The following is a 25,104-nucleotide window of genomic DNA, read 5'->3' on the forward strand; positions in this document are numbered from 1 at the left end:
GTAAGCAGGAGAGCATGTGAGCGGGCCTGGGGACTAGAGGCGCTGTTCCGCAGCCCGATCCCCGCAGCTCCTGCTGTTTCCACCAGGACTGTTCCGGAGCCTGCAGCAAGCACAGAGCGTGACCTCTCAGGATTTGCTGACAGCAGTAGACGCCTGTGAGGAGCTCCTCCAAGAAGTGGACATCACACCTTTCCTGCTAGCTCTGTGTGGCCACACTTGGGGTCTGCCTCACGCCCCACCAAGCCCGGCTCCTCTCAGCCCGGGGCCCTTCAGCAGCAGCATCGAGGAGGGCCCCGAGCCTCGGGAACGAGCTATGCTGGCCTCTGAGTCCAGGTGAGGATTGTCCTGGCATGGCGAACAAGGTTGCACAGACCAAGTCCCTGTAAAGGAAGGCCTTGTAGTCCCAGGGAGTAGCTGTGCATGGGGGAGCAGCAGTGTCAGCTTGCCGGGTCCCTGCCTGGCATGGAGCAAGGAGCTGGGTCAGCTGGAAGCTTGTCTTAAACATGTTTTTATAACAGTCATGGTCTCCCCTGCTGATCTGAGGGTCACAGAGGTCCACACTGTGAGTTCCTGTCACTGCCAGGGCTGCAGGGCACCTGAGACTGCTGCTGAAAGGAGTGATGGAGAAAGGCCAGCAGGCAGACTGCTCAGCCTAGAACATGGTGTGATAAGGAGCAGCAGGAAGAAGCTGGGGATTCGCGAGTCAGAACCCCAACCTGGATCCCTCTGCATTTATGGCCTCCCCACCTCAACATTGCCAGATGTTGCTTCTCCGCCTGTCTTCTTCACTTATGGTGGACAGTGTCACTTTCCTGCCAGTGATCCAAGTCAGCACTGAAAACTGTCCTTTCTGTGATTCACAGAGTAGTCAGGCTGTCAGGAAGTGGGGTGGGGATTTGGGCCTGAGTGGATGCCCGGGGTGCTTGGTACCCTTCCTGTAGAAGAAACGGATGTGTGCTGCTCCCCAGGTAGGACCCAAGCTCCCCCAGCTCTTAACACTTCCGAACCCTTCCCCCCACCCACTCCCACCTGATCCCACAGCATAGAGACTGAGGACCTAAGTGAGCCCGAGTTTCAGGGTGCCCGTGTCCCTGGCAACACAGACCCTGGCCCAGAGATCTCCCTGACGGACATCTGCCATCTTGGAGGACAGGCACACGATGCCCTGCATGGCCTCATCCAGGTGGACACTTGGGAGAGGGTGGAGGAGGGACGGAGGCCTGGCTGCAGGGTGAGGAGGCTACGCTACTGATGACTGGCTGGCAATGGGTCGCCTCCTCTTAAACCCCTGACAGGAGAAATTCCTGGAGATCAGCCGCCTCCATTTCCGCACCGTGCCTTCCAATCCCCACTACTTCTTCTATTGTCCTTCGAGCAACAGGCGAGAAGTGAGTGGCATTTTTCCTTCCCTCCCCAGTGCCCCCATCCTCATGCCCTAGAAGCCCCACCCAACCTGCCTAGACCCTCTCTCCCCATTACACCACAACACTGGCTCTCGCCCAGGTCCTCTTAGGCCCTGGTTCCCCAAGGCCAGGAGGTGTCTTTACCATGCCTTGAGTCTATCTGTTTCTCTTCATTTATCCAGGATGAGGGTCCCCGGGATGCCATTGACCGAAAAGTCAGTGACCTGGAGTTTTCAGAGGCTGAGCTTGCAGGCGAAGAAGCGGGTATGTGGGCAAGCGGGCTGTGGTAGAAGAGGCTGCCTCAAGTCTCTGTCGTTGACCACGTGACCTGCACCACCAGGAGACACGTCTGCCTGCTGTGTGGTCACTGAGAGCGACCCAGAGCTGGAGGTGGAATATCGTGAGAGTCGGGAGCCAGAGCTGGGGCCTGCTGGGCTGGATTCCGCCTCACTGTCAGACGCCGACACAGTGAACCCTGATGAAGACTCCTTCAGTATCCTGGGGGGCGACTCGCCCACTGGCCCTGACAGTCTCGTGCATGACCTGCCTCCCCTCTTCCTGCACCTCACCTGTTCCGTGCGGCTGCGTGGGCAGCACAGCTCAGTACCTGTGTGCAGCCTGCCCACCTGCCTGGGTGAGTGTGGAGGAAGCCCAGGGAAGGCCTGTTTGCCTGTCCAGGAGTAGAGAGAGCCTGACTGAGTAGGCTCATACATCGCTCAGAATTGCAATCTGCTTGGCCTAGGGGTCCAACCAGCCCCCACTTTCTTCTTGTCTCAGGCCAGGTGCTTTCCTGTCTGGAGGGCCCCCCGATTGGAGGCCGAGTTCTCCTGAGGGACCTCAGTGTCACTCTGGATGTCTTTGTGCTGACCTTGCCCTTGGAAGTGGAGCTGCCCCCAGCCTCAGATCCTCAGCATCACCGGTGTGGCAGCATGTTTGGGAAAGGGAGCGGGGAAGGATCTGGGGCCTTGTCGAATTAAGGGGACCATGAAAGCAGTCTGGGACACTTGGAAACTAAGGAGGCTTTACTGAGTCCAAGCAGGGAGTAAGGCCCTGGGAAGATGATAGCTCCTGACCTTCGGCTGTGACCCCACCCCATTCAGGTCAACATCTGAGAGCAGTGCTTCATTCCCACGGTCCCCTGGGCAGCCATCCTCACTAAGGTCAGATGATGGCCTGGGTCCTCCCCTGCCACCTCCAGAGGAAGAGAGGTATGTCCTTCTTTCCCTCTCAGAGCCCCTGACATCTGTCATTTTCACTTTCTGGGAACAGCGTCTCATCCTTTCCTCCACCCAGGCACCCGGGACTGTCCAGTTTGGCCACACCCCACAGGCTGGCTGTTGAGACCACCATGAGTGAGGTGAGAGCCTCCCCTCACCCAGCTTGAGTGCCAGTCCCTGGCCTTCCCACCAGCCGGATGGAATCCTGGGATTGGAGCATGCCTGCTGACAGGCAGTGCCCTCCAGTGGATCCTAGGCAGTGAGCGAGGGAGGAGCCCTTAGCCACCTCCTGGGGTGCCCTCTGGTCGCAGATCCGCTGGCTGTTGGAAGATGAGATAGTGGGGGCACTCCGAAGAGGGGGCATCCCCCAGAGCGCTGCTCTGCACCGCACAGCTGCCCACATCCACAGCTCTCCTGGGCGCTCTACCTGCCTTCGTCAAACTCTGCCGCTGAGTTTTGTCTTTGGGCCCGAGCGTTCTCTCACACAGTTCAAGGAGGTGAGCTGCCCTCAGGACACCCCGGAACCCATGCCACCCTGGGTGCCAAGTGCAAACCCAGAAGGCCCCTCGCTTAGATGTTGCCTGTATTACTTATCCCTCCAGACATCCTTGCCTCATGCCTGGCAGCCCAGCTGGATGGAAGAATACCCAGCTTGCCAGCTGGTCCCTGGGTCTGGCCTCGGCCAGTTACTGAGTGGGTGGTTGCAGTCACGCTGGCGGGTGGTTGCAGGTGTCCAGACGGGAAGGGTAAGGCGGCATATCTGGGAGATTTGCTCCTACTTCACCCATGTCTTTGGCTCCTGTTCCCTAGGAATTCCGTCGCCTCCAGCTCCCAAGCCATGTTCTCCTAGAAGACCCTGACAGTGGCTTCTTCTTTGTGGCAACTGGTCAGCAGCCAGGTGGGTCCCCTGGGGAGCCCCCTTCAGCGGCTTGGGCCTGGCACAGCCATGAGGACAGAGCCGAAGGTATCGAAGGAGAGGTGAGTCTCACCTGGGAGCGGAGCCAAGTGGGTGTGGGAGGCTGGGCCTTGGTCCTGACTCCCTGCTTCTCAGGCCCTGCCAGCCAGCCCCCACATTCCTGGCTCCCCAGAGGATCCTGAGGGCACTCCCGTCAGGAGCCCACCTCAGGGAGGTAAGAGAAGGGCCAGGCAGCCTCTAGGGGTCTAGAGCCTCTTATGTTTCTGGTTCTGCTTCCATATTTTAAAGGGAAGCTCTAGGTAGGATTGAAAGATGCTCTAAGCACTTCCATTTTCTATGCAGGAAGTCACCCTGAGCCCAGCCGAGGCCTAAGCCTCATGTCCAGCCAGGGCAGTGTGGACTCAGACCACCTGGGTAAGCTTGGGAAAGGGCTAGTGGCAGCGGGCTGAGGACAGGTCTGGGCAGGGGGCATTGGACTGTCAAGTCCAGCACCCTTGGAGGTTCAGATGAGTCAGGGCTGGCCAAGGCTGGGGGTGAACTGGAGCACGTTTGGCACAGGTTATGATGGTGGCAGCAGCGGCTCTGACAGCGAGAGCCCGCATGAGCCTCTTGGTGAGAAGGCCCCCTTCCCGCTGCGGACTGCCCTGGGACCGGCTCCTCCACAGCCTTCACTCTTAGGCCTCCCTGGGCCCTGCCTGCCTGACTTCTGGCTCCTCGTGCGGGTCCTGCAGGACCGGGTGGACGTGTATGCACATGCACGGTGGGTATAGAAACCAAGGCCTGTAGCCCAGCACTACTGTGAGCCCCTGTTCCCTACTGCCCCCACATCTTTCCCCAGTGATGCCCAGGAATGTCTGCCTGGGGCTGTGACAAGAATCCTGATCACCTTCCCCCTTCCACCTTGCACTGTCCACTTCCTCTCTCCCGTGTCCCCCTCCCACCTCCTACCTCCCACCTCCCCCTTCCCCGTAGGGCAGACTGTGGGACTCTGAGCTTTCTTACCAGAGTGGAAACGCTGGTGGACATTTTGGCTTCTAGTTGAGCATTAAGAATGTGACTGATTCAGAGAGGTTTTAGGATGGCCATATAAAATAAAGAGTAATAGCTAGTGTGTGACAAGTTCACCTGTTGCACGTGGGTGGGCTCCTGGAGTCCGGGGAACAGTTCTGCAAGGTGTCCTCCTGACCCTCGGGCACAGCACAGGTGTCGCAGGAGGAGCAGAGCCAGGATGCACTCGTGGGCATCAGATTAAACACTGCTCTCATCTCCAGGGCATAGTTGAAGGACAGGACAGCCATTGTTCTATGACAAGGAAGATTTGAGAATTAAGAGGAGTCCGCTGTATGGCCGAAGCCTCTGTGTAGGGAGCCAGCTTCCAGAAATGCTCCTTCAAGAGTCCCTCCTCCCCACCTCCCACCAGCCTGATGTCCTTCTGTCCAGGCGCACTTGCGTCTCCACCCTGGCTTTGTGACCTCTCCTACCATGACACTTCCAGCCCCTCCTCACTGCACTGCTGTGTCTCAGGTCCACCTTTCCTCCCCAGGAGCCTGAATCGGGAGGACGGGGGCTCGGGCGCTGAGTGTTGCCACCTGCAGCAGCTCCTGGTGAGGCGTGTCGGGGAGATCTGCAGGGAGGTCAACCAGGTAAGGGGCTGCGAGACCAAGATTGAGTGAGCCCTGAGACCCAAAGCAGATGAGGAGGGAGCTTCTGGGAACTGGACTGTCAAGGGCCATCCTTTGATCAGACCCAGCAATGGCTGTGTTTTGTTTTGTTTTGTTTTCTCTCTCTCTGCTCCCCTACTTACTGGGCTGCTGCTGCCTGCCGGCTCCTGACCAGCTGGGGAGCTCCCCACCTCTACCCCCAGTCCCAGTGGGTTACTCCCACAGCCTCCCCAGGACCCCAGAGAAGCTGCTCACACTGCCTGTGCCAGTAGGAGGGATGTGATCGCCAACCTACGATGGGATCCCCTCACCTGGGGGGCTTATGTGGGCTGGGGCAACTGGACACTGAACAACTAAATCCCATCAACTGTTTGGATTAGCACTGGGAAGACGGCTGTAGAGGAAGAGTAGAGATAGCTCTGAAGGCACTGATCAAGGCTCTGACCCTCCGAAGCGTCAGGGAAAGCTTCTTGGAGGAAGGGACCCTGAAGGGTAGTAAACCGGACCTGAAAGGTAGCAAACTGAGGAAGGGGCCGGAAGGCAGCCTGAAGGGTAGCAGATGGATTCTGGCCCATAGGAGGGACCAGTGTTCCTCTCCAGGTTCCCTCTCAGTCCCTTATGCTGTAGGACATCAGGACCCCACCCATGTGTGACCTCTTGGTGGTCTTTCTGATCTCTGACCACCCCTCCACCAGTGACACTGGACATCCTCTCTGTCTACCACTACCTCATGAGGCAGCCCTTCCGGTCCCTAACCCCTCGCTCCTTTCTCACAGCGACTGCTGCTTCAGGACCTTCACGACAGCCACGTGTGCAACTCTCTCCTGGTGGCGGAGAGCGAGGAGGATCTGTGGCGCAGCGAGACGCCCTTCCACTCGCGCCAGCGAGCTCCACTGCCCAGCGACGGTAAGAGCCCCACCTACAGCTCCCTTGTAAGGTGTTGCTGCCGCCACCACCACCACCCTGGCTCTCAGCCAGTGCTTCCGTGAGCAACCCAGAGCAGAGTCCACATGACTTGACCACCAGCACCAGGTCACAAAAGGAACCGCTGCATCTGGCAGCCATCAGCCAGGCCACAGCTTTGGCAAAAGGAGGTTCAGTGGAGAGAGGACTAGAAGCCAGATGGAACCAGCGTGCACATATGATGGGCAGGTGGAGCAGAGGATTCCTGCTCCTTCCAGTTGCTTGTCAGGAAAGGAAGCAGGAAAGTAGAAATGGAGGTGGGGAGAGTAGCGAGGGGACAAGGGAAGAAGTTAAAGATTAGGTAGAGACTGGAGTGTGCTCATTTCCACAGAGAAAGAACCAGTAAAGGGGAACAGTTTGGCAAACACAGGGGAGAAGACAGGTGGTGGCCTGTCTGCCCAAGGTCGTACTCTGCCTTACCACTTAAAATTGTCAGTTTTCCCTGGCTCGGCAGTGAGGACACATGGGCCAGAAGTGACAAGCTAAGGGCTGCTCCAAGAAGTGTCCTTCAGAATGGCCATCTGTCCAGATGGGTGGTGGGATCCCCCTGGGAGCTGTGGTCCTGGTTAGGAGACCTGATGGGTCACTTGAGAAGGTAGACCCATTGGCCTTGCTACTCTCCTCTCTCTGCTGACCACTCCTCCCTCCAGTCTGGGGGAAAACAAATCATGTCAATCCTTTGTGGCTTTCCCATTTGGTTTAAAAGTAACCAAGTCTTAGCAAGTCTGTAGACAAAGGCTTCTAACAGCTGCCAGGAGAATGTGCATCTTGGCACGTGTTGGAACTCCATCAGAGCAGCTCCCCTGTAGTCGGCAGACTGCTGTGGTTCCCACGGTGTCTTCTGCAGATTGAGGGTGAGCTGGGGAGTGCAGCACTTTTCACTTCAAGGTGACCCCCACTGGGTGCAAAACGGAAGACCAGTCAGGGCCCAGTCGCAGCCTTGCCTCATATCAGGTGCTCTGTGTTTCTCCTCTGAAAAACTCTTAGCAACCAGCGTGCTGTTGCAGGGTTTGCAGCCTCCTGGGCATCCCATATGCTGCTGGCACCTGCCAGCAGCTTCTCTGAGAAGCTAAACTGCCACTTCAACCTTCTGGAAACCTGAAAAGGCATAAACGAGGGCAGTGGACTGTGGCCCTGGGCCTTGGGGCAAGGCTCCTCGGGCTGTCCGTGCTGTCAGCACGGCGCAGTTTACTCACTGCCACCGGTGTGCCGCAGCAGCCATCCCTTTCGTTTTAATGTGGTTACTCCTACAGCTCCCTAGGAAACTGGAGGACTGTGGTGTGACTGACCTACGTCATTACAGAGTCACACTCCCGGGTATCATCCTCAGGATGTCCTCACACCCTACACCTTCCCCAAGGCCCCCAGAGACGGTTCCAAAAGCCTTTGTTTCAGGAGCCTGCTCCAAGGAGTGTGCCTCTGCCCAGCCCTGCCGTGTTGCCCCAAATGGTCATGCTTCTCTAGCAGGGGGAGGAAGAATGAGGAAATAGGCCGGTTCCCGTGGGAGAAACCTTTGTGTGAAGCCAAAGGACAGCGGGTCCTGTTCTTGATGGCTGCTCTCCCTTCTCCCAGATTACGCTGCCGATGAGAGCTGCGCACCCCGAGGGTACCTGGCAGCCACCATGCAGTTTGTCCCTGGCCACTTCTCCTGTGACGTTGTGTGGGGAACCGTGATCAGAGTCCATTCGCGTCTCAAAATGGGGCCCAGCATGGGGGTCTCTCGGGGTATGTGTTTGGTACCGGGGTATAGGTCGGGGTGGAAGCATCCAGAGAAGGAAGTTGGCTGAGCCTGTGTCATCCATCAGCCATCCAGGCCTTGCGCTCCGTGCTCAATGCCTTCTCCGTGGTGAACCGGAAGAACATGTTTGTTTACCAGGAGCGAGCCACAAAGGCTGTGTACTACCTCCGGTAGGTGGGTCCTGGGGAGACGGGTCAAGCCCAGTTGAGAATGGCCTGGGAGGAGGTATGTCCAGAGACCTTGCCATCTTTCCCAGGCTGCTGGAGACGTCCTGCAGTGACCGGCCATGGGAGGGGGACGCTCTGCCCCCGTCCCTCGCCCTGTCTCGAAGCCAGGAGCCCATCTACTCAGAGGAAACCTCGGCACGTATCCCAGCCATGCCCAGCTCCACCATGCACCCTTTCCCTTCGCTCCCTGGAACTGAGCCTTGCTGACCACCATTGTTCCTGCAGGGTCCGCGTTCTCCCTTGGACGTGGCTTCTGGACGCAGCTCAGATGCTGCTCGTCCCGTGGGCCAAGTAGACAGACACATCCAGCTGCTGGTACATGGTGTCGGGCAAGCTGGTAAGAGGAGGAAAGGGACCAGGACCCTCTGGGATCTCTAGGACCCCTTGCTGCTATCCCCTGGGACACCTGCTCAGGTTCCTGCTGTGGCCTGGACTCTCTCCAGATGGAGCTGGGTGGGAAGCAAGGTTCAGAGTAGGACTTGTGGCTGAGTGCAGTGCAGTGTAGGGAAGAAAAGCCAGGCCAACCTGGCCTACGAGCAGGGCCAGATTTGGGGTGAAGGTGAAGCATTCAGTCTGGGAGATGCAGAGCCTGAAGTGTGTGTTAGCCTGAAGATAGCTGGGCTTCCAGCAGATACTTACCACTCAATGTGTACCATTAGGGCCAAGGCTATTAAGAGTTCTGACTTTGAATCCTCCCCTAAAAAGGCCACGAGGTCGATGCTATTGTAATTCCCGTTTTGTGGACAAGGGCACAGAGGCTCTGAGCTGCAAAACTCACATGTCCAGTCTTACAGTGAGGAGCCCAACAGAACTGGAACCTGGTACTGCTCCTCAACCCTGCAAGCCAGCACTCCTCACACTGCCTCCAAGGGACATTGTTTGAATCTGAAGTTTAAGGGCTGGTATGGGGTTGGCAAGTGAAAACCTCTGCCAGTGACCCCGGCTTACCAGTGTGGCTATGTATAGGTCCTGAGATCACGGACGAGCTGGTGCGGGTTCTGCGTCGGCGCCTGGATGAGGCCACACTGGACGTCATCACAGTCATGCTGGTCCGCAACTGCAAGCTGACGCCAGCTGACGTGGAGGTTGGGCCCCAATCCTGGGCTCCACCATGATGTCAGCCTTTCAGCTAGAGTCTCAAGGCCCTATCTCCCCAAGCTGGGATCTGCCACAGCCCTGACCCCCAATTCCCCAAGCTGGGATCTGCCACAGCCCTGACCCCCAATTCCCCAAGCTGGGATCCGCCACAGCCCTGATCCCCAATTCCCCAAGCGGGGACCTGCCACAGCCCTGACCCCCAATTCCCCAAGCTGGGATCCGCCACAGCCCTGACCTCCAATTCCCCAAGCGGGGACCTGCCACAGCCCTGACCCCCAATTCCCCAAGCTGGGATCTGCCACAGCCCTGACACCCTCCCCCTAGCTGGGATCTGCCACAGCTCTGATCCCCCCCATCCTCCCAGTTCATTCAGCCTCCCGGAAGTCTCCCCTCAGAGGTACTGCATCTGGCGCTCCCTGCCTCCTGCAGGCCTTGGCTTCCTGCCCTGGCCTGGTACCTGCGGCAGAACCTGCTCATCTTCCTCCACTCTCCCAAGTACACAGATAGCAACAGCCGGAACCACTTCCAGGTGAGCGTGCCCCTCCTCACCGCACAGCCCCCCGCATGCCCTTACCATGGACCTGTTTTCTGCGGATCCCTCCGTGCATGCCTTTGCCTATGGACCTGGAGGCATCCAGACCCCTATTATCTACCTGCGCTTCCTGTGCCGCCACAGGGACCTGAGGATTTTTCCATGTGCTCGGTCTCAGTGCTCTGTGTGACTGCTCTCTCCCCAGCACCCACTCCCACCACAGGGTGGCCTCCCTGACATGGACATCTACCTGTATAACAAGCCTGGTGGACAGGGCACTGGCGGCAAAGGTAGAGTGGGTGGTGGGCTCGCAGCACAGCAAGGTATGGGAGACCCTGTGCTCACCCTAGGACTGAGAGGGTCTGTCCCAGCTTTGCTGAGGTGGGGAGTAGGCTGGGGGATACTGGGAGGGAGAAGGAACGGCAGGCCCTGAGCCTTTCTTTGGATTCTACCAGGGGTCGCCTGCATCACACTAGCATTTGTGGACGAAGAAGGGGCTCCCATCTCACTGGCATCTTGGCCCTCCTCTTCTCCACGGCCCCCAGACCCATTGCAAGAGGAGGAATTTGAGCAGCTGACCCAAGTTGTTCGCTGCCCAGTCATGCTGAACAGTTCTGCAGGTGGGGCAATAGAGTCAGAAGATGGGGTGTTCAGTTAAAGCTGTGAGAGGCAAAGATAGTGAACATTCTGGAGTACCCTCAAATGACTCCCCCTTCTTTTCCTGCAGCACAGGATGGCGCCCCAAGGCTTCGCCTGGATGTGTGGGAAAAAGGAAACATTAGCATCGTGCAGCTGGAGGAGAAGCTCCGCGCAGCCGCTCGTCAGGCCCTGGCAGATACTGTCATGGAGCTGCAGCTGCTGCCAGCCTCGCTGTGTGCCGAGGACACACCCCCAGGGATCCAGACAGGTATGGCAGGGGAGGATGCACAGGTTGGGTGCAGGGAGAGTTTCACAGAGGCCCCATCAGAAATGCACACACACAGTTGTCCAACACCTCATACGCATCAGGCTGATACACAAGCAGAAATGTAGTCCCTTGGCCACCACCCACCCCCCAGGAGACAGCCGTGGATCATTGGGAATGGAGGGTCACCAGCACAGCTGCACATTCAAACTGCCTGTTCTGTCACCACCACCAGCACGTGGATAACAACTGGCTCTCATACCAGTCTTTGGACCAGGCTGTCCGGAACGGGGCATTATGTTCAGTGTTGGGAGCCTGTGATGTCTTGTGTCCACAGGAAGTGTCAGGAGCGGGTCATCAGACACCAGAAACGCTGCTGGCCGCGCTAGCACCTTTCCACCCACCCCTGGCCATGGGGAGCCTGTGACTCCACCCAGCAAAACCGGCCGACGCAGTTTCTGGGATATGCTGGTAATGAGAGGAAGGGGTGAAAGCAGCAGCTGCCCCTCTCCTAGATCCTCTACATTTCCCTGCCCCGCCAGGCCTTGCTAAGTGGCCTTCCCACCAATCTCGAGATGCCTGGCCCTGTCCTGTGGAAGGAGCTGGTGGAACTTGGCAGGTTCTCCCTAAGGTGGAGGGCACCATGGCTTACTGAGTGCCTTCCCCTTCCATTTTTCTTGCTGGCTCCTCGCCATCATGTGCAGGATAAGTCAGCACTTTGTAGAGGAAGATGGGGCTCAGGACTGTGAAGTCACCTGACCCCAGGCCCACAGATCCTCTGAGCTCATTACTGCTGCAGGACACCGTCATCCTGCACCCCTTTCCTCTTCCCGATAGACCATCCTCACTCACTGTGTTGTCTCCAGAGTAAGACCGAAGGTGGGGATTTGGGTTCCCCCAAAACAACCGATGACATTATCCTGGATCGGCCAGAAGACACTCGGGGTCGGAGGCGTCATAAGACCGAGAATGTTCGGACTCCTGGTGGGGCAGAGCGGGCACCAGGATCAGATTCTGGAGCCCAGAGGCAGAGGTGTGTGATGGCAGTGGTACTGGTCATGGTGCCACCGCTGCTGGGTCCCTGGAGGGAATGGATGTGATGTGCAGTCGCAGGCAAGCATCTGCTTTGTATGGATGCCTGTGAGGTTCCTAACTCTTGCTCTGTCTTTGTAGACGCCGCACAGCACAGTTGGAAGAGGGTGAGGTGGGGACCCTGCACCCAGTGTTTGCTCATGTCGCTCAGCGCTGGATGGAGTTTATGGTTCAGCTCGGTGAGACCCCAGCCTCTCCACCAGCCCCAAACTCCCTGGCACGAGCTGCATCCTACAGTCCAGCGGTGACTTCTCTGCCTTGCAGGTTGTGCCTCAGTGTCCAGAAGCTCCACCCACATGGTGTCCCGCTTTCTCCTTCCATCCATCCTGTCTGAATTCACTTCCCTAGTGACCTCGATGGCTGGAGACACCAGCGTCCGTGTCTTTGAGCGGCAGTTGTAAGTTCTCAGATCTCATAGACCCAAAAGGAACTTTTCTGTATGTCCTGAAAGTTAGGCCCGTGGAGCTGAGCTAGGAGAGATGTAAGCCAGGCTCCCCAAGGTGAAGGCCACACCAGGGCACGGGGCTGCATGACGTCATCTTTCTGTCTGCCCCTCCCTCCGACAGGGGCTCTGAGCCAGAGCTCTTCACTCCTCACCTCCCTGGGCAGCTGAGCCAGGCCCCCCGCCCAGCGGCTGAGCGGCACCTGCTGCTTCTGGGAAGGAACTTTGCACAGTGGAGGCGGCCAACCCAGCAGGGTGAGGGCCTGGTCTGGAGGGGCGCAGTTCGGAGTGATCGGAGGGGCGGCCTCTACTCTGCCCCTAGATGCTCATCGTGCCCCTCCCCACCCTTTAGCTGCCAAAGCCATGCAGCGTTTTGAGCCAGGAGGTGACGGGAGCTCAGGGCGTAGTGCTCCCCGGCAGAGGCTCTTGTTGCTGGAGGTCGTGGACAAGAAGGTAAATGTGGCTCCAGGGATGCGGTGGGAGGAAGGATTCTGTTGTCTCCCTGACCCTGTGACCCTGACCCCTGCCCTCCAGGTGCAGCTGCTGACCTACAACTGGGCGCCAGACCTGGGGGCGGCCCTGGGCCGAGCACTGGTTCGCCTCGTGCAGTGGCAGAATGCGCGGGCCCATCTCATCTTCTGCCTGCTCAGCCAGAAGCTTGGACTCTTCCATCATTATGGCCAGCTGGACTTCCCGGTGCGGGATGAGAAGGTGCCTGCCCCCCAGCTCTTTCCTCTAGATGGTGCTGCTGCAGGATCAGTCAAAGGAGGTGCCAGCTCAGAAAGCTGAAGAGGGCAGAGGTGGCGGGGCGGGAGATTCTGAGAGAAGCCACGTGGATGGGGAGAGGGTTGAGGCAAAGGTAGTGAGTCACTCGTGTGCTCCATCCCACAGGAGCCGAACCCATTCCTGCTGCCAGCCATGGAGGTGGAGGCCCTTATCCGCAGTGCAAGCCCCCCTCTGAGCCGGGGTCAGGGCCGACTGGGCGGGTCCTCCCGTGGTGGGGGTCCCCTGCCCCTGGACACATTCCCCTTTGATGAAGCCCTGAGGGATATCACAGCTGCCCGCCCCAGCTCCACGCTCGGTGCTGTGCCCAGACCCCCCGATCCCATCGCCTACCACGGGCAGCAGTTCCTGGAGATCAAGATGACAGAGCGCAGAGGTAAGGGTCCTGCGCTGGGTCCTGGGGAGCCGGAGATCTGTGGTCTCAGAGAAGGGGAGAGATGCCGGCCCCTGGGGGCTGCCACTGATGCCTCCACCCCCACAGAGCTGGAGCGCCAGATGAAGATGGAGAACCTGTTTGTAACGTGGCAGCAGCGCTCAGCGCCCGCCAGCATGCCCATCAGTGTGAGTGACCCCGAGATGTGACCCCAGCCTGTACCCTCCAACTGGTCCCTGGCCACTGCTGCAGGGCTCACTGCCCCTTTCCCCCAGGCCGGGGAGCTGGAGACCCTGAAGCAGTCGTCTCGCCTGGTGCATTACTGTGCAACGGCCCTGCTCTTCGACCCAGCTGCCTGGCAGCATGGGCCTCCGGAGACCACAGCGCCCCTTGAGGGGCAGGTGAGACTCAAGCCCAGATTTCTCCTGCAAGGTTTCTTTGCTCTTCTGCCCTCGCATGGTGGTCAGCAGCAGTTCAAGCTCCCTTTTGGCTCTCCCACAGCGGCGCCATCGCCCGGAGTCGGGCTCCGGGAGCCGGGAGGCCTCCGGCAGCTGCGAGTGCTTGGATGTGCCACCACCGGGGGCCCGGGAGGAGCCCTGGCTGAAGGAGCTAAGCCTGGCCTTCCTGCAGCAGTACGTGCAGTACCTACAGAGCACGGGCTTCGCACTGGTGCCGCTGAGGCCCCCCTCACCGGCTCGCAGGTGAGCCCCCTTCCCTCGCTCCTCTTCCCCTCTCCAGGCTTTGACTGCTGGACGTTACGTATGACCATGCCCCTGGGGCCCTACACAGCTGTGGGGACCTTGACTCCCACAGGCACGTCCTGCTTGTGTCACTCAGGTCACACTGCCAAGCACCCAGCCCATGCTGAGCATTCGTTTCCACACTCAGGACTCTTAGACTCGCTCCTGGCCTTGGGGCTTGGGTCTCAGTTCCTGGCCTGACATCCCACTGGCTTCTCCTGAGGTTTTCCCTGACCCCAGCAAGCCTTCCCTCAGGCAACAGCTCTGCACCAGGCCTCCCTGCCTCCCCGGCCGTGACCTGTTCTGTGTGTGTTCACTCACTGGGCAGTACTGACAGGCCTGGGTCTTGGGAAGCAGGCAGCACCCCGTGTTGCTACCATTCAGCATCCCTGAGCTTAGGGCAGCTCTGCAATCTCCTTGGCTGTGCTGGGTCCCATCATGCATCCTCACAGCATGACTGTTGCTCAGTGTTCCTGATTCTGCGCCTCCAGATTCCACGTGCCCAGCCCCTTCCCTGTGACCGTGCAGGAAAACCTTTCCATCCACGTTGCACACACGGGCAGGTGTGCAGGTAGTGAGGCATTTCCTCCCTCCTCTCTGTTCCCAGGTAGGCAGCTTTTCAAACTTGTGTGCATAAAATATATTCCTCCTTAGGCTAGATACCTCCTTGGTTTGGAAAGCCAACACCGATTCCTTGGCACTTTTGTCACCAGCTCTTCACCCTCCGGACATTAGGAAGAGAAAGTTGGCCTACAGCCTTGGGGGCTCCATTCCTCCCCAGGGCCCAGAGGAGCTGCTGGCCAGCCTGCTAGCCCTCACCAACAGTCCAAGCCAGAGGAGCCTCTCTCAGACCTCAGCATGCACTCTCTGTGCTCAGCGATATCCTTCCCCCAGTGGGAATTCCTTAACAAAACACAGCTGTGCTTTCTGGAGCAGAACTTTCTGGAGCAGCTTCCTTGCCATCACTGCCTCGGGTCTCACTTGATCCCCCTGAGGATCACATGGGATTGCTCCCCTACCAGAGGCATTGACCCTTGCAGATGTCCTGGTGGTCTGCAGCTCCTTGGTGAGATAAGTGTGCCCACCTCACCCTTCCTGGTCCGTTCCTGCTGGTCATGCCTTCCCTGCTGCTCATCTCTGAGGACTGACGATCAGCAGGCACTCACTGGTGACAAGAGCCACTTTGGCCTCTTAGAGTTAAACCCCTAGGCAGGACTTGGAGCACCTCCTGGGGTCTTCCGAAGTAAATCTCAGACATGCCTCCCCCTCGCACTCTCTGGTCGGGGAGGAGATGTGACATGGCCTTTGCCTTCCTGACAAGGCTGACCCTGCAGCATACACCAGCACTAAGGCCCTGCCTTGCCCCTGGCTCCCTGTGGGACGTGAGTATGCTCCTCTACTCATTCTCTCGTCCCCTTTTCTGCAGCACCAGCCGACTGCGGGCCATGGCTGTCCTTGGAACGGAGGGCCGAGGTTCCTTCTCCTGCCCTAAATCCAAGACTGAGGGGAGCCCCAAGGTAACTCATTGTCATGTAATGAAGCCAACCATGTGCTAGGCTGCAGTACAGGGCCCTGAAGTACTTGCCAGTGACCCTGATGATAGGTACTGACACCCGAGAGAATTCTACCGCCTCCCAGGGTTCAAGGCTGCCAAGCCCCTAGCCCTTACCCCTTCCCCTTCTCTCCTTTAATCCAGAATGCTGGCTCTTCTGTCACCACCTGCCACCTGCAGCGGGCACTGCCCGGGGGCATCATCCTCATGGAGCTGACTTTCCAGGTGAGCAAGGGGAGCACGGGCAAGGCCAGGCCCTGCCTTGTGTCTTTCTGTCCTGACCTCATCTTCATCCTCCCTCCAGGGCTGTTACTTCTGTGTCAAACAGTTTGCCCTGGAATGTTCCCGAATCCCAATGGGGCAGGCTGTGAACTCTCAGGTATGTAGCAGGGACAGGAACACAGGATGACCCAGGCTCAGGTACATTCGTTGCTGCCCCAGTATGTTGTGGGCAGGAAGGCCAAGTGATTAATCTGGTGTCATGACCTGGCTAAGCCAGTGGTCATTCTGGCACCATGACCAGACTAACTGTCCCCGTCGTACCAAACTATCCATCTCTAACACTGAGGCAAAAGATTATCTAGCATTATGGCTGGTCTGGCCTGGTGCTGCTGCCACTGTAGTCATGTATAACCACAAGTAACTGAACAGTGTGGGCACTGGAGCCCAAAGACATATGCCCCCGGTCCAGTCTGGAGTTGTCATCATGGTCACTGGGGCCTAGAGTAAGGACCAAAGCCCTCTCCCACACAGCATACCCTTATTCTGCGCCTTCTCCTTGCCTTGTTTCTGAGAGATCTGTTTGGCTGCAGTACAGACAAGGCAGACTCCTCTCCATCATACCGAGCTGTTTCCCTCCCACTGATCTCCACCTGCAGCCACTTCCCGATCCACAAACCCACTAGGGTTTCTAGATTGCATCATTATGGCCGTAGTGTGCCAAGCATCTACAATAGGAGCATTTCAGTCTAGTACGTGTTGCCAAGACACACGGCCAGTCAGCAGCCGTATTGGGTTTGGGATGCAGGTGAGACTGGCAGTGAAATCTGTGAGCTGAGGCTCATCCTGATTCACTTCCGTTTACAAAGTCCTTCACATGCTGTCCATGCCAGAGGACGAAACAGAGGCAATCATCTGTCCAGTGTGGTTCCTACAGCCATCCTTCCCTGTCAGCACCCAAGCCTGGGGAGCCCAACAGAGTGGCCGTTTAGTCTGCCCCTCCAGCAGCCCCATTCCCAGCCTGCCTTTGGCAGGATACTCGGATGCAACTTTTAGAAGGATGGCAGTTAGCCAGGTTGGGATGGACAAGAGCAGCTTCCCAGGCAAAGGGCACACACATATAAAGGGAGAGGAGAATGTCTGTGGAGTGGGGAAGAACAAGTATGGTGGGAAGATACGGCTGTAGGGGTGGGGAGGAAGAGCCAGGAAAAACTTCCTAATAACCCACCTACTGTTGGCCTGTCGAGACCAGTACTTGGTCTTCCCCAGCACTTCTGGGCATCTTGTGTGTGACTGACTTGTTCCGTTTGGCATTTCTCATTGCCTACTACCAGACTGTACTGGAGGGCAGGGGCTTGTTTCTACTCCCCATGGGACCCCTGCTCCTAGAGCAGTAGCTGTTGGGGACCTGGCAGATACTCGGCGAATGCCTGCTGCATCCTTGAGTCTGTGCCACCACCAAAGGCTCTACCTCAAAATGACACTCCTGTCACATAAATGGTGAAGACACAGCGGGAAAGGTATGAGTCGTAGGAGGAGGGTACCCCACCATCAGCTGTCCTGAGAGGGAGCCCTGCTGGGCCCACAGCAAAGGGGGCATGTGCTAAGCCTCCCCTGGAAGAGGGGAGATGTGTGCAGGCCCTCATGTGCTACCCTATTCTGATGCCACCCCCTGCTGCCACCTCCCCAGCTCTCCATGCTGTTCACAGAGGAGTGTGACAAGGTGAGGGATCTGATGCACGTGCACTCGTTCAGCTATGACTTCCACCTGCGCCTGGTGCACCAGCATGTGCTGGGCGCCCATCTGGTGCTGCGACACGGCTACCACCTGACCACCTTCCTGCGGCACTTCCTGGCCCACCACCCAGATGGACCCCACTTTGGCCGCAATCACATTTACCAAGGTTGGTGCCAAGGGCGGGTCAGAAAAGGACTAGGTCAACAGGTGTCCCCACACCTGAGCAAGCAGGCCCCTACTTGATAGTCACCTCTTAGCACTTGCACCACATCACCATGCTCTCTCCTGCGTCCGTCTCAAGTTCTCCACTGTCAGTTTCATGTTACAGTTTGGACCTTGTATCGTATGGATCCTGCCTCTGTTCTGAGCCCACTTTCATCCCTGGGAAAGCAAGGTCTTGGCCTCTCTCCGTCCCCACCCCCAACCCCATACTCAGTGTCTGCTGTCCCCTGTAACTTGCCTGCAGGGACTTTGGAGCTGCCCACACCCTTGATCGCGGCCCACCAGCTGTACAACTATGTGGCTGACCATGCCAGCTCCTACCACATGAAGCCCCTGCGCATGGCCCGACCGGGGGGCCCAGAGCATAACGAATATGCCCTGGTGTCGGCCTGGCACAGGTGAGGCTTGGGGGGCTGACGCTAGGATGGTGTCTGCAGTAGACGGAAAGACCCATGGTCTTCTGGGGCGGGACAGGTGGGACTGACATCCCCACTCACTGTACAGCTCTGGCTCCTACCTGGACTCCGAGGGTCTTCGCCACCAGGACGACTTTGACGTCTCTCTGCTTGTCTGTCACTGTGCTGCACCCTTCGAGGAGCAAGGAGAAGCCGAGCGGCATGTCCTGCGGTCAGCAGCTCCCATCGCCCCACCTGCCCCCAGCTCTTGCCCTGTGTGTGTGTGTGTGTGTCTCTGGCCATGACCGGTTTCCCTGTCCCACTGCCCATCTCAGGCTGCAGTTCTTTGTGGTGCTCACCAGCCAACGAGAGCTCTTCCCAAGACTGACGGCAGACTTGCGCCGGTTCCGGAAGCCTCCCAGGCTGCCCCCTGAGCCTGAGGTCCCTGGGAGCTCAGCCGGTAGCCCCGGGGAAGCCTCAGGGATTGCTCCAGCCCCTGGACCAGCTCCTCTGTTCCCACCACTGGCTGCAGAGGTAGGCATGGCACGGGCACGGCTGTCACAGCTTGTCCGGCTGGCTGGAGGCCACTGCCGTCGGGACACTCTCTGGAAGCGCCTCTTCTTGCTCGAGCCCCCGGGGCCTGATCGGCTCCGCCTAGGAGGCCGCCTTGCCCTGGCAGAGCTGGAGGAGCTCCTGGAAGCAGTGCATGCCAAGTCCATTGGGGACATTGACCCCCAGCTGGTAAGACCCAGGGCCTCTCTGCAGGGCTGGGATGGGTGCCAGCATCCACAGGCAGCACACTCAGGCCTGCGGACCATTCCCCCAGGACTGCTTCCTGTCCATGACAGTCTCCTGGTACCAGAGCCTGATCAAGGTCCTCCTCAGCCGCTTCCCACAGAGCTGTCGCCACTTCCAGAGCCCCGACTTGGGAACCCAGTACCTGGTAAGTGCCCCCGAGCCGCCTCCTAGGACATGACTGATGTCCCCTCGAGGAGCCCCAGCCTGAGCAAGCAGAAGGCCTGGATGGAGTGGCTCATGCTTTGTCAAGCCCTCGAGTTCAGAGCACTGAGGGAGCAGGTGACAAACCAAGAGCTCTGCCCGCAAAGGCCACCCACAATAAGCCTCAGCTTCACAGCCAGGGGCTAAGCTCTGCCCTGGCAGCCCTGGCAGCACTTCCGTGGCTGGGCGCGGAGGCTGCAGGCCTGGAGATACTTCTTTTTTTTTTTTGAGGGTGAAAGAGATTATTAAAAATGGAAAAATCAGGGACAACGGCATGAAAAAGCCCAGACACACTTCCTTTCAAAAGGAGTGGAGGCCCTTAAGGATGTCTAACCATCCTGGTTGAAGTCTTCCTGCTCCCCCCCCCACTTTTTTTTTTTTGTGGGTAAAACCATTTTTTCCACATAATTTTTTTTTTTTCTGCATCTGGGGTAAGGGGGAGATAAAGGGAGAAGCTCCACCCAGCCTACCACCCATTCCAGGTCCCTGACATGGGGCATGCTCCGAGGGCACTGCTCAAGTGGTTTTGCTAGTTCAACAGTTATGAATTGCTGCCAGTCTCACCATTCCAAGCACAACAAAATCCCTCCAGAATCCACTGGCTGACATAGTTCACCTTAGAGTCACCGTTTGCCCAGATTTTCACTGCCAACATATGACTGGGTAGTTGATTGATTTGTTCTGTCCTCCGTCCTCTGTCGTGGTACCAGGTGTCCTCTGCAGGTTCCGATGGTCTGCCATATCCTCCATGTGCACCTGGATGTGCTGTCCACTGCTCCGTCTGAGCCTCTGAGGAGGCCCAGCTATGACACATGCACTCCATGGCAGACCATGTTACCTGCACTTCTCTCTTCATGGTTGGGGTTCTGAGATCAGCAATTCAGTTGAAGGGATCCCCAAACTTTGTCTGAGGTGATTCCAGACCTGATTCTTGTGTGTGCATGCCAGTACCGGAGTCTGGCACAGTCCGTTGCCCCAGTCAGCTTATGAATATGCAGTGGTTGCAATTGCTGGGTTGGTTCTGTTTCCAGCCCTATTTTCCACACAAACCAATGGGTGTTGCAGTCCAGCCTGATTCTGCCCACCACACACTCGGCCCTCACACAAACCAGTGGGAGCTGCGGCCTAGTTGGAGTGACCTGCAATAACCCCCACCAGGCCCACCCCATGTCCTGGTTTCCATGCTTGCCAGTATGTACAGCAGACTGGTCCAGTCTGTCCCACAACACATTCAGCTCTCATACATGCTGGAGATACTTTGCCTCCAGGAGGGCAGGTGCAAGAGACAGGATTTGGAACATATTGAGGGGCCTGCTGCCTAGGCCTGTGAGGCAGGTGCATTTCCAGGTATACCAAGAGGCAAGTGGCGATGTTGAGGGCAATCAGGATGAGGCTGCAGCAGTATAGCTGGCTCACGCAGGTAGGGGTGTCCCTGTGAGGTTGAGCGGGGGAGGGGAGGAACACTGAAGCAGGAGCGGGTCTGGAGGCAGCATTGTTCCACAGGGCCAGGTTGAGGATGAGGTCTGTGACGCTCTCAGCCTTCTGGAAGGGATGTGGGCACTGGGGACACTCCTGCGAGAGACTCAGGCAGGAGCTCTGCAAGTGGGAACTGGCAGAAACTGCAGCCTGCACATTAGGGAGCAGTTGGACAGAGAGGCCAGGCCCACAGGAGGCTGGAGGACTGAGAGCCAGACCTGCCAGGGGGCAAGGCCATGTGGTGGCCAGGGTGGCAAACAGTCCTTCCTAGCTTAGCTACAGTAGGCCAGGCTTTACACAGCCTGCAGGCTGCCCCTCAGGATAAGGCAAAGTGGCAGACCAGGGCGGGCGTGGGCGGAGGTCCATTTTGGCAACATGGTTCTGAACAGCCAGGTGTACAGGTGGGACAGGAGGGGCTGTGGAGCCCCTCGCTTCCCCCAACTCCTGCTGGGGCAGGCCTCGCTCCCTAATCACTGTGCACTTCCTCGCAGGTTGTGCTGAACCAGAAGTTCACTGACTGTTTTGTGCTAGTGTTTCTGGACTCACACCTGGGAAAGACGGTGAGAAGGGGCTTCAGCCCTTTTAGAAGCCATACCCTAAATGTTCCACCTTAGAGCTTGCCAAGGCTGGGGTGTCTACTCTTTCCTCGCCCTGCCCCCTGCCCATACCCCTGGCCTCCTCTCACTCCCACACACCCTGCTGTGTTCCCCACAGTCTCTGACAGTGGTCTTCAGAGAGCCCTTCCCAGTGCAGTCCCAGGATAGCGAGAGCCCCCCGGCCCAGCTGGTCTCCACCTACCACCACCTGGAGTCTGTCATCAACACGGCTTGCTTCACCCTCTGGACCCGGCTCCTCTGAGATGGCAAACCCGCGAGGGGCAGCGCCAGCAGCTCCATCTGGGCAATGGCTCCCCTACCCCAGGCAGCACTGACCCCTGTGGCAAGCCCAGAAGCACACACACTGACACTAGAGGCTTTGGGAAGAAATCTGGATCAGCCTGCCCCAACAGCCCAGGAGTCCTCAGGATCAGGCTGACTGCCCGATGTGCCCGCAGCTTCTGGGCCCTTGCTGCCCCGTGGCGACGCCCCCACGTCCAGCAAGCACGCATGCCCAATAGCTTCCCACCGCTATGAGCGCTATGAGTCCTGCCGCCCAGCCTTTAGCTGCTGTGGCTCAGCCCCGTGGACTTGGTCGTGTACTCAGATCTTAACGCTGAGCTGACACGTTGGTCCTAGCCCCTGCTCTGCTACTGAAGCACCCCCTACCACCACCAAGGCCCTTTGTTCTCAGGCCATGGTTTCTTGCCCCTGATGGATGCGTGGGCCCCAAAGTCCTCCCTGCTGTTCAGAGCCCTGGCACCTATGGGTGGGTTGGGGGGAACCCGCGCTCCCCCAGTGGAGAAACTCAAGTGTATGACACTGTGTGTCTTTCCCCGTCCCTGGTAATAGACACGTGAAAAATGGTCAGCAGGCATCTTTAATTCAGACTCGGGGTGCTCGCTCACCGTCCCCAAGAGGCATCTGCGTGGTATCCGTTGGTGTCAGGGCCTCATTGGCCAGCCTGCGGGCTGCCTGACTTGTTCCAATAGGCATGTAGCCAGTTCAGGCCCTCCACCGTGTCTCCTGCAGAAGGAGGGCAGTGGCATTTCCAGTCTGGCAGGGGTGAGGAACAAGCCTGTCCACAGCCTGTCCTCCAGGGCCCTGCGCATGCCCAGAGGCCCTCCCAACCCCCTCACCTTGAGGCCGGTACTCGCAGCCCACAAAGCCTTGGTAGCCCTCATCTTCCAGCAGTTGGAATAGGTAGGGGAAGTTCAGCTCTCCAGGACTGCTGGGCTCCCCTCGACCTGGCACCTGTGCCACCTGCACGTGGCCTGGGAACAAACAGGGCAGATGTAGGGCCTGAGGGACAGAGGGGGAGTGGAGCAGTGATGGGAAGCTGCACAGAGGACTGGGCTGGAGCCAGGGAGGGGACCCCTCACCGACGATGGGCAGGAACTGGCGGATGTTTCCTGTCAGGTTTCCATCCATGATCTGCCAGTGGAACAGGTCCTAGGAGGCAGGAACGCCAGGGTCAGGCCCCACTCCTCTTCCCAGATTCAGGGGACATGGACCGGCTGAGGAGGGCTCCCTGTCGTCCACTCACCATTTGTAGTTGCAGATTAGGTCTCCCAACTTTCTGTAGGATGGCTGCCGCTGGGGGAGAAGCCGGGTCCAGGGACATGAGATGGAGAAGAGCACGGGGACCATAAAGGACGGGAAGGGGCACAGGCCAGGGGGCCTACCCTGCTGGGGCGTGTCCAGGAAGTACCGGGGATCACTGACGCGGGTGTTGATGGGCTCCAGCAGTCCCACGAGGTTCTCCTGGCCCCGTGTTGGAGGCTGTGAACAGAGCTGCTCCCCGAGGCTGTCCCTGCCAGCCTCAGCTGCTCCCCCCAACATGCACCTGCTCCACGTGTGTGTCCACCTGTCTCACCTGAGCTAGAACCTCAGCTGCGTAACGCAGGTTCTCCAGAAAAACCGTCTCCATCTCTCCTTGGACTGCTGCCCGTTCGGCCCCCTGCGGCACTCGACCAGCCATCAGGTGCACCCTGTGGGGAAGAGGGGACCAGAAGCCAGCCTTCTGCATTCCTCCTTGGAATGTCCAATGCCCAGAGTCTCCTGTGTCAGCCTGAGCTCCAGAAAAATCCTCCCTCATTTATTGCTTCCTCAGCTTTCAACCCCCATTCCCTGGGATCTCCTAAGCAGGCTCTTTAAAAGCCACCCTGACCTTTGACCTCCTGCAGCCACCTGCCAGCTTCATCTCCTTGGCTCTGCTTTCAGCCCCTCCATGCCCGTTAACGGCTTCCGTGTCACCAGGATATACACTAGGCTCAGTATATATGACCTCTGCAGGAGGCCACACTGGCTCAGCACATTCGCACATCCTCCTGCCACCACCTGTTCCTTCTCTGCCCACATTGATGGGTAGCAGATGCTCCAGGCTTTGCCAGCCCCAAGAGCCCACACGACCTGCCTTACAAACCGCTGAACACACCTGCTTCTTGGTGCCAGTTTTCCCTCCTACCCTGCCGGCCAAGGGCCCTCCTTCAAGGTGCAGGTCAAGGGTCATTAGCTGTGATTAGCTTTCTCCCATCCCAGACAAGCCTAGGTGCCTGCCTCAGTTTCCAGAATGGGTGCCTGGACAGACATCTCTTGTCATCTCGCTGGTGGGATGGACCAGCCACCAGAGTGCGGTCCCAGCAAGGGACTTGGCAAACAGAACAGATACACACAGAAGGACCGGGTGTGCAGGCCATGAAAGGCACGCACACCCTGCCGCCTCCGTCCCAACTTTTCTCCCAGACCCGGACCTCCAGGCAGGGACCCAGGTCGCCGGTGTAGAGGGACGGGTACCTCGGGCAGCCCAGGACCTTGGCATACAGCACAGCCTGCTCCAGCCCCTCTCGGAAGGCCGCCTGTCTCCCGGGAACGGCACCCAGCCCCATCTCCCCCTTCTCTTGATCTCCTGTAGAGAGAAAGGGGCTGAGTCCCAGCTCGGGCACTCGCGGCGACCTCCCCGCGCGCCCCGCCGGCCCCGCAGCGCACCCGGGGGCGTGTTGATGAGCACCAGCCGCAGTCCTGCATCCTTCGCCGCGCGCGCCAGCGCCTCGGGGGCCTCGGTGTACGGCCAGGCCACCTCCGCCGCTTCGAAGCCCGAGCTGCTGGCGGCGCGGAGGCGCGCGGGGAGGTCGGGCAGCTCGGGGAACAGCCAGGACAGGTTAGCGGAGAAGCGCAGCGGAGCCATGCCGGCAGCGCGGGCAGGGCAGAGTCCGCGCGCCGACCGGAAGGCGGAAGGCGGGCGCCGGGTTCTCCCAGGGCGCGGGGAGGGTGCAGCGAGGGGCGGGGCCGGGCGGACGGGCGCTGCGCTGCCGCTGGGCGCTGCGCTGCCGCTGGGCGCTGCGCTGCCGACGGCCGCTGGGGAGGTCCAGGAGCCACTTGAGCTCTGAGTGGACATACGCCGAGACCTAGTATTTACCCCGGTAAAAACATGATGCCTGTTCCTTAAACTCTACGACCAAAGAAGGAAGTCGTATATCACCCCTTACCACGCTGCTAGCCTAATTTTCCCATACAGATTGGAAAGTGTATTGGCAATTTTTTTTTCCTGAGGACGTTGGTTCCGGAATTTATCCCACCGCCTTGAGCAGAGGAGTTCCACACGAGATAATGCAAAAGCAAAGGAACTAGCGCACTAGGGTCCAAGTCTCATCCAACGCAGCGGAGTCTTGACAAGGACCCCCATCTTACATTTCACATAGTTCATATAGGGTTTTGGCTACAATTCTAGGAATGGGCCATTAATTCCGTGAATAAACACAGGTAAGATTGAGATCGGTCAGTTTCTATTGCCTGTGACCACTCTGGTGGTAGGTGTC

The 25,104-nt window shown here is 58.4% G+C and overlaps 2 protein-coding genes across 2 annotated transcripts in view; one reads left to right on the forward strand and one right to left on the reverse strand.

Moving 5' to 3' along the window:
* SZT2 (SZT2 subunit of KICSTOR complex) overlaps positions 1–21,744 on the forward strand; it is a 49,906-nt gene extending 28,162 nt beyond the window's left edge. Inside the window, exons 28-72 of the mRNA XM_040974335.1 lie at positions 87–333; positions 1,042–1,183; positions 1,296–1,388; positions 1,586–1,667; positions 1,747–2,037; positions 2,181–2,322; positions 2,504–2,611; positions 2,697–2,760; positions 2,932–3,117; positions 3,431–3,598; positions 3,672–3,750; positions 3,879–3,950; positions 4,095–4,296; positions 5,080–5,179; positions 5,974–6,103; positions 7,733–7,885; positions 7,966–8,068; positions 8,155–8,260; positions 8,351–8,462; positions 9,092–9,210; positions 9,588–9,752; positions 9,961–10,045; positions 10,211–10,375; positions 10,483–10,662; positions 10,997–11,130; positions 11,526–11,692; positions 11,833–11,930; positions 12,016–12,148; positions 12,318–12,448; positions 12,546–12,646; positions 12,728–12,904; positions 13,085–13,352; positions 13,458–13,537; positions 13,625–13,750; positions 13,851–14,050; positions 15,516–15,606; positions 15,786–15,866; positions 15,946–16,020; positions 17,551–17,764; positions 18,065–18,218; positions 18,325–18,447; positions 18,551–18,956; positions 19,042–19,158; positions 21,182–21,250; positions 21,405–21,744. Of these exons, the coding sequence (XP_040830269.1) occupies positions 87–333; positions 1,042–1,183; positions 1,296–1,388; positions 1,586–1,667; positions 1,747–2,037; positions 2,181–2,322; positions 2,504–2,611; positions 2,697–2,760; positions 2,932–3,117; positions 3,431–3,598; positions 3,672–3,750; positions 3,879–3,950; positions 4,095–4,296; positions 5,080–5,179; positions 5,974–6,103; positions 7,733–7,885; positions 7,966–8,068; positions 8,155–8,260; positions 8,351–8,462; positions 9,092–9,210; positions 9,588–9,752; positions 9,961–10,045; positions 10,211–10,375; positions 10,483–10,662; positions 10,997–11,130; positions 11,526–11,692; positions 11,833–11,930; positions 12,016–12,148; positions 12,318–12,448; positions 12,546–12,646; positions 12,728–12,904; positions 13,085–13,352; positions 13,458–13,537; positions 13,625–13,750; positions 13,851–14,050; positions 15,516–15,606; positions 15,786–15,866; positions 15,946–16,020; positions 17,551–17,764; positions 18,065–18,218; positions 18,325–18,447; positions 18,551–18,956; positions 19,042–19,158; positions 21,182–21,250; positions 21,405–21,548 (6,383 nt within the window). The 3' untranslated portion in view covers positions 21,549–21,744. The remainder of the gene's footprint in view (positions 1–86; positions 334–1,041; positions 1,184–1,295; positions 1,389–1,585; positions 1,668–1,746; positions 2,038–2,180; positions 2,323–2,503; positions 2,612–2,696; positions 2,761–2,931; positions 3,118–3,430; positions 3,599–3,671; positions 3,751–3,878; positions 3,951–4,094; positions 4,297–5,079; positions 5,180–5,973; positions 6,104–7,732; positions 7,886–7,965; positions 8,069–8,154; positions 8,261–8,350; positions 8,463–9,091; positions 9,211–9,587; positions 9,753–9,960; positions 10,046–10,210; positions 10,376–10,482; positions 10,663–10,996; positions 11,131–11,525; positions 11,693–11,832; positions 11,931–12,015; positions 12,149–12,317; positions 12,449–12,545; positions 12,647–12,727; positions 12,905–13,084; positions 13,353–13,457; positions 13,538–13,624; positions 13,751–13,850; positions 14,051–15,515; positions 15,607–15,785; positions 15,867–15,945; positions 16,021–17,550; positions 17,765–18,064; positions 18,219–18,324; positions 18,448–18,550; positions 18,957–19,041; positions 19,159–21,181; positions 21,251–21,404) is intronic.
* A 406-nt stretch (positions 21,745–22,150) lies between these two features.
* HYI (hydroxypyruvate isomerase (putative)) lies at positions 22,151–24,497 on the reverse strand. Its single transcript, XM_040974336.1, has 8 exons — positions 24,275–24,497; positions 24,083–24,194; positions 23,163–23,277; positions 22,972–23,050; positions 22,833–22,882; positions 22,669–22,738; positions 22,426–22,560; positions 22,151–22,312 (listed from the first exon to the last, which is right to left on the reverse strand). The coding sequence occupies exons 1-8, from the start codon at positions 24,471–24,473 to the stop codon at positions 22,239–22,241; spliced, it is 834 nt and encodes a 277-aa protein (XP_040830270.1). The 5' UTR covers positions 24,474–24,497; the 3' UTR covers positions 22,151–22,238.
* Between the last annotated feature and the right edge of the window lie 607 nt (positions 24,498–25,104).

The sequence above is a fragment of the Ochotona curzoniae genome, unplaced genomic scaffold (assembly GCF_017591425.1).
Source record: "Ochotona curzoniae isolate NIBS_2020 unplaced genomic scaffold, NIBS_Ocur_1.0 contig_2404, whole genome shotgun sequence".
Taxonomy (NCBI): Eukaryota; Metazoa; Chordata; class Mammalia; order Lagomorpha; family Ochotonidae; genus Ochotona; species Ochotona curzoniae.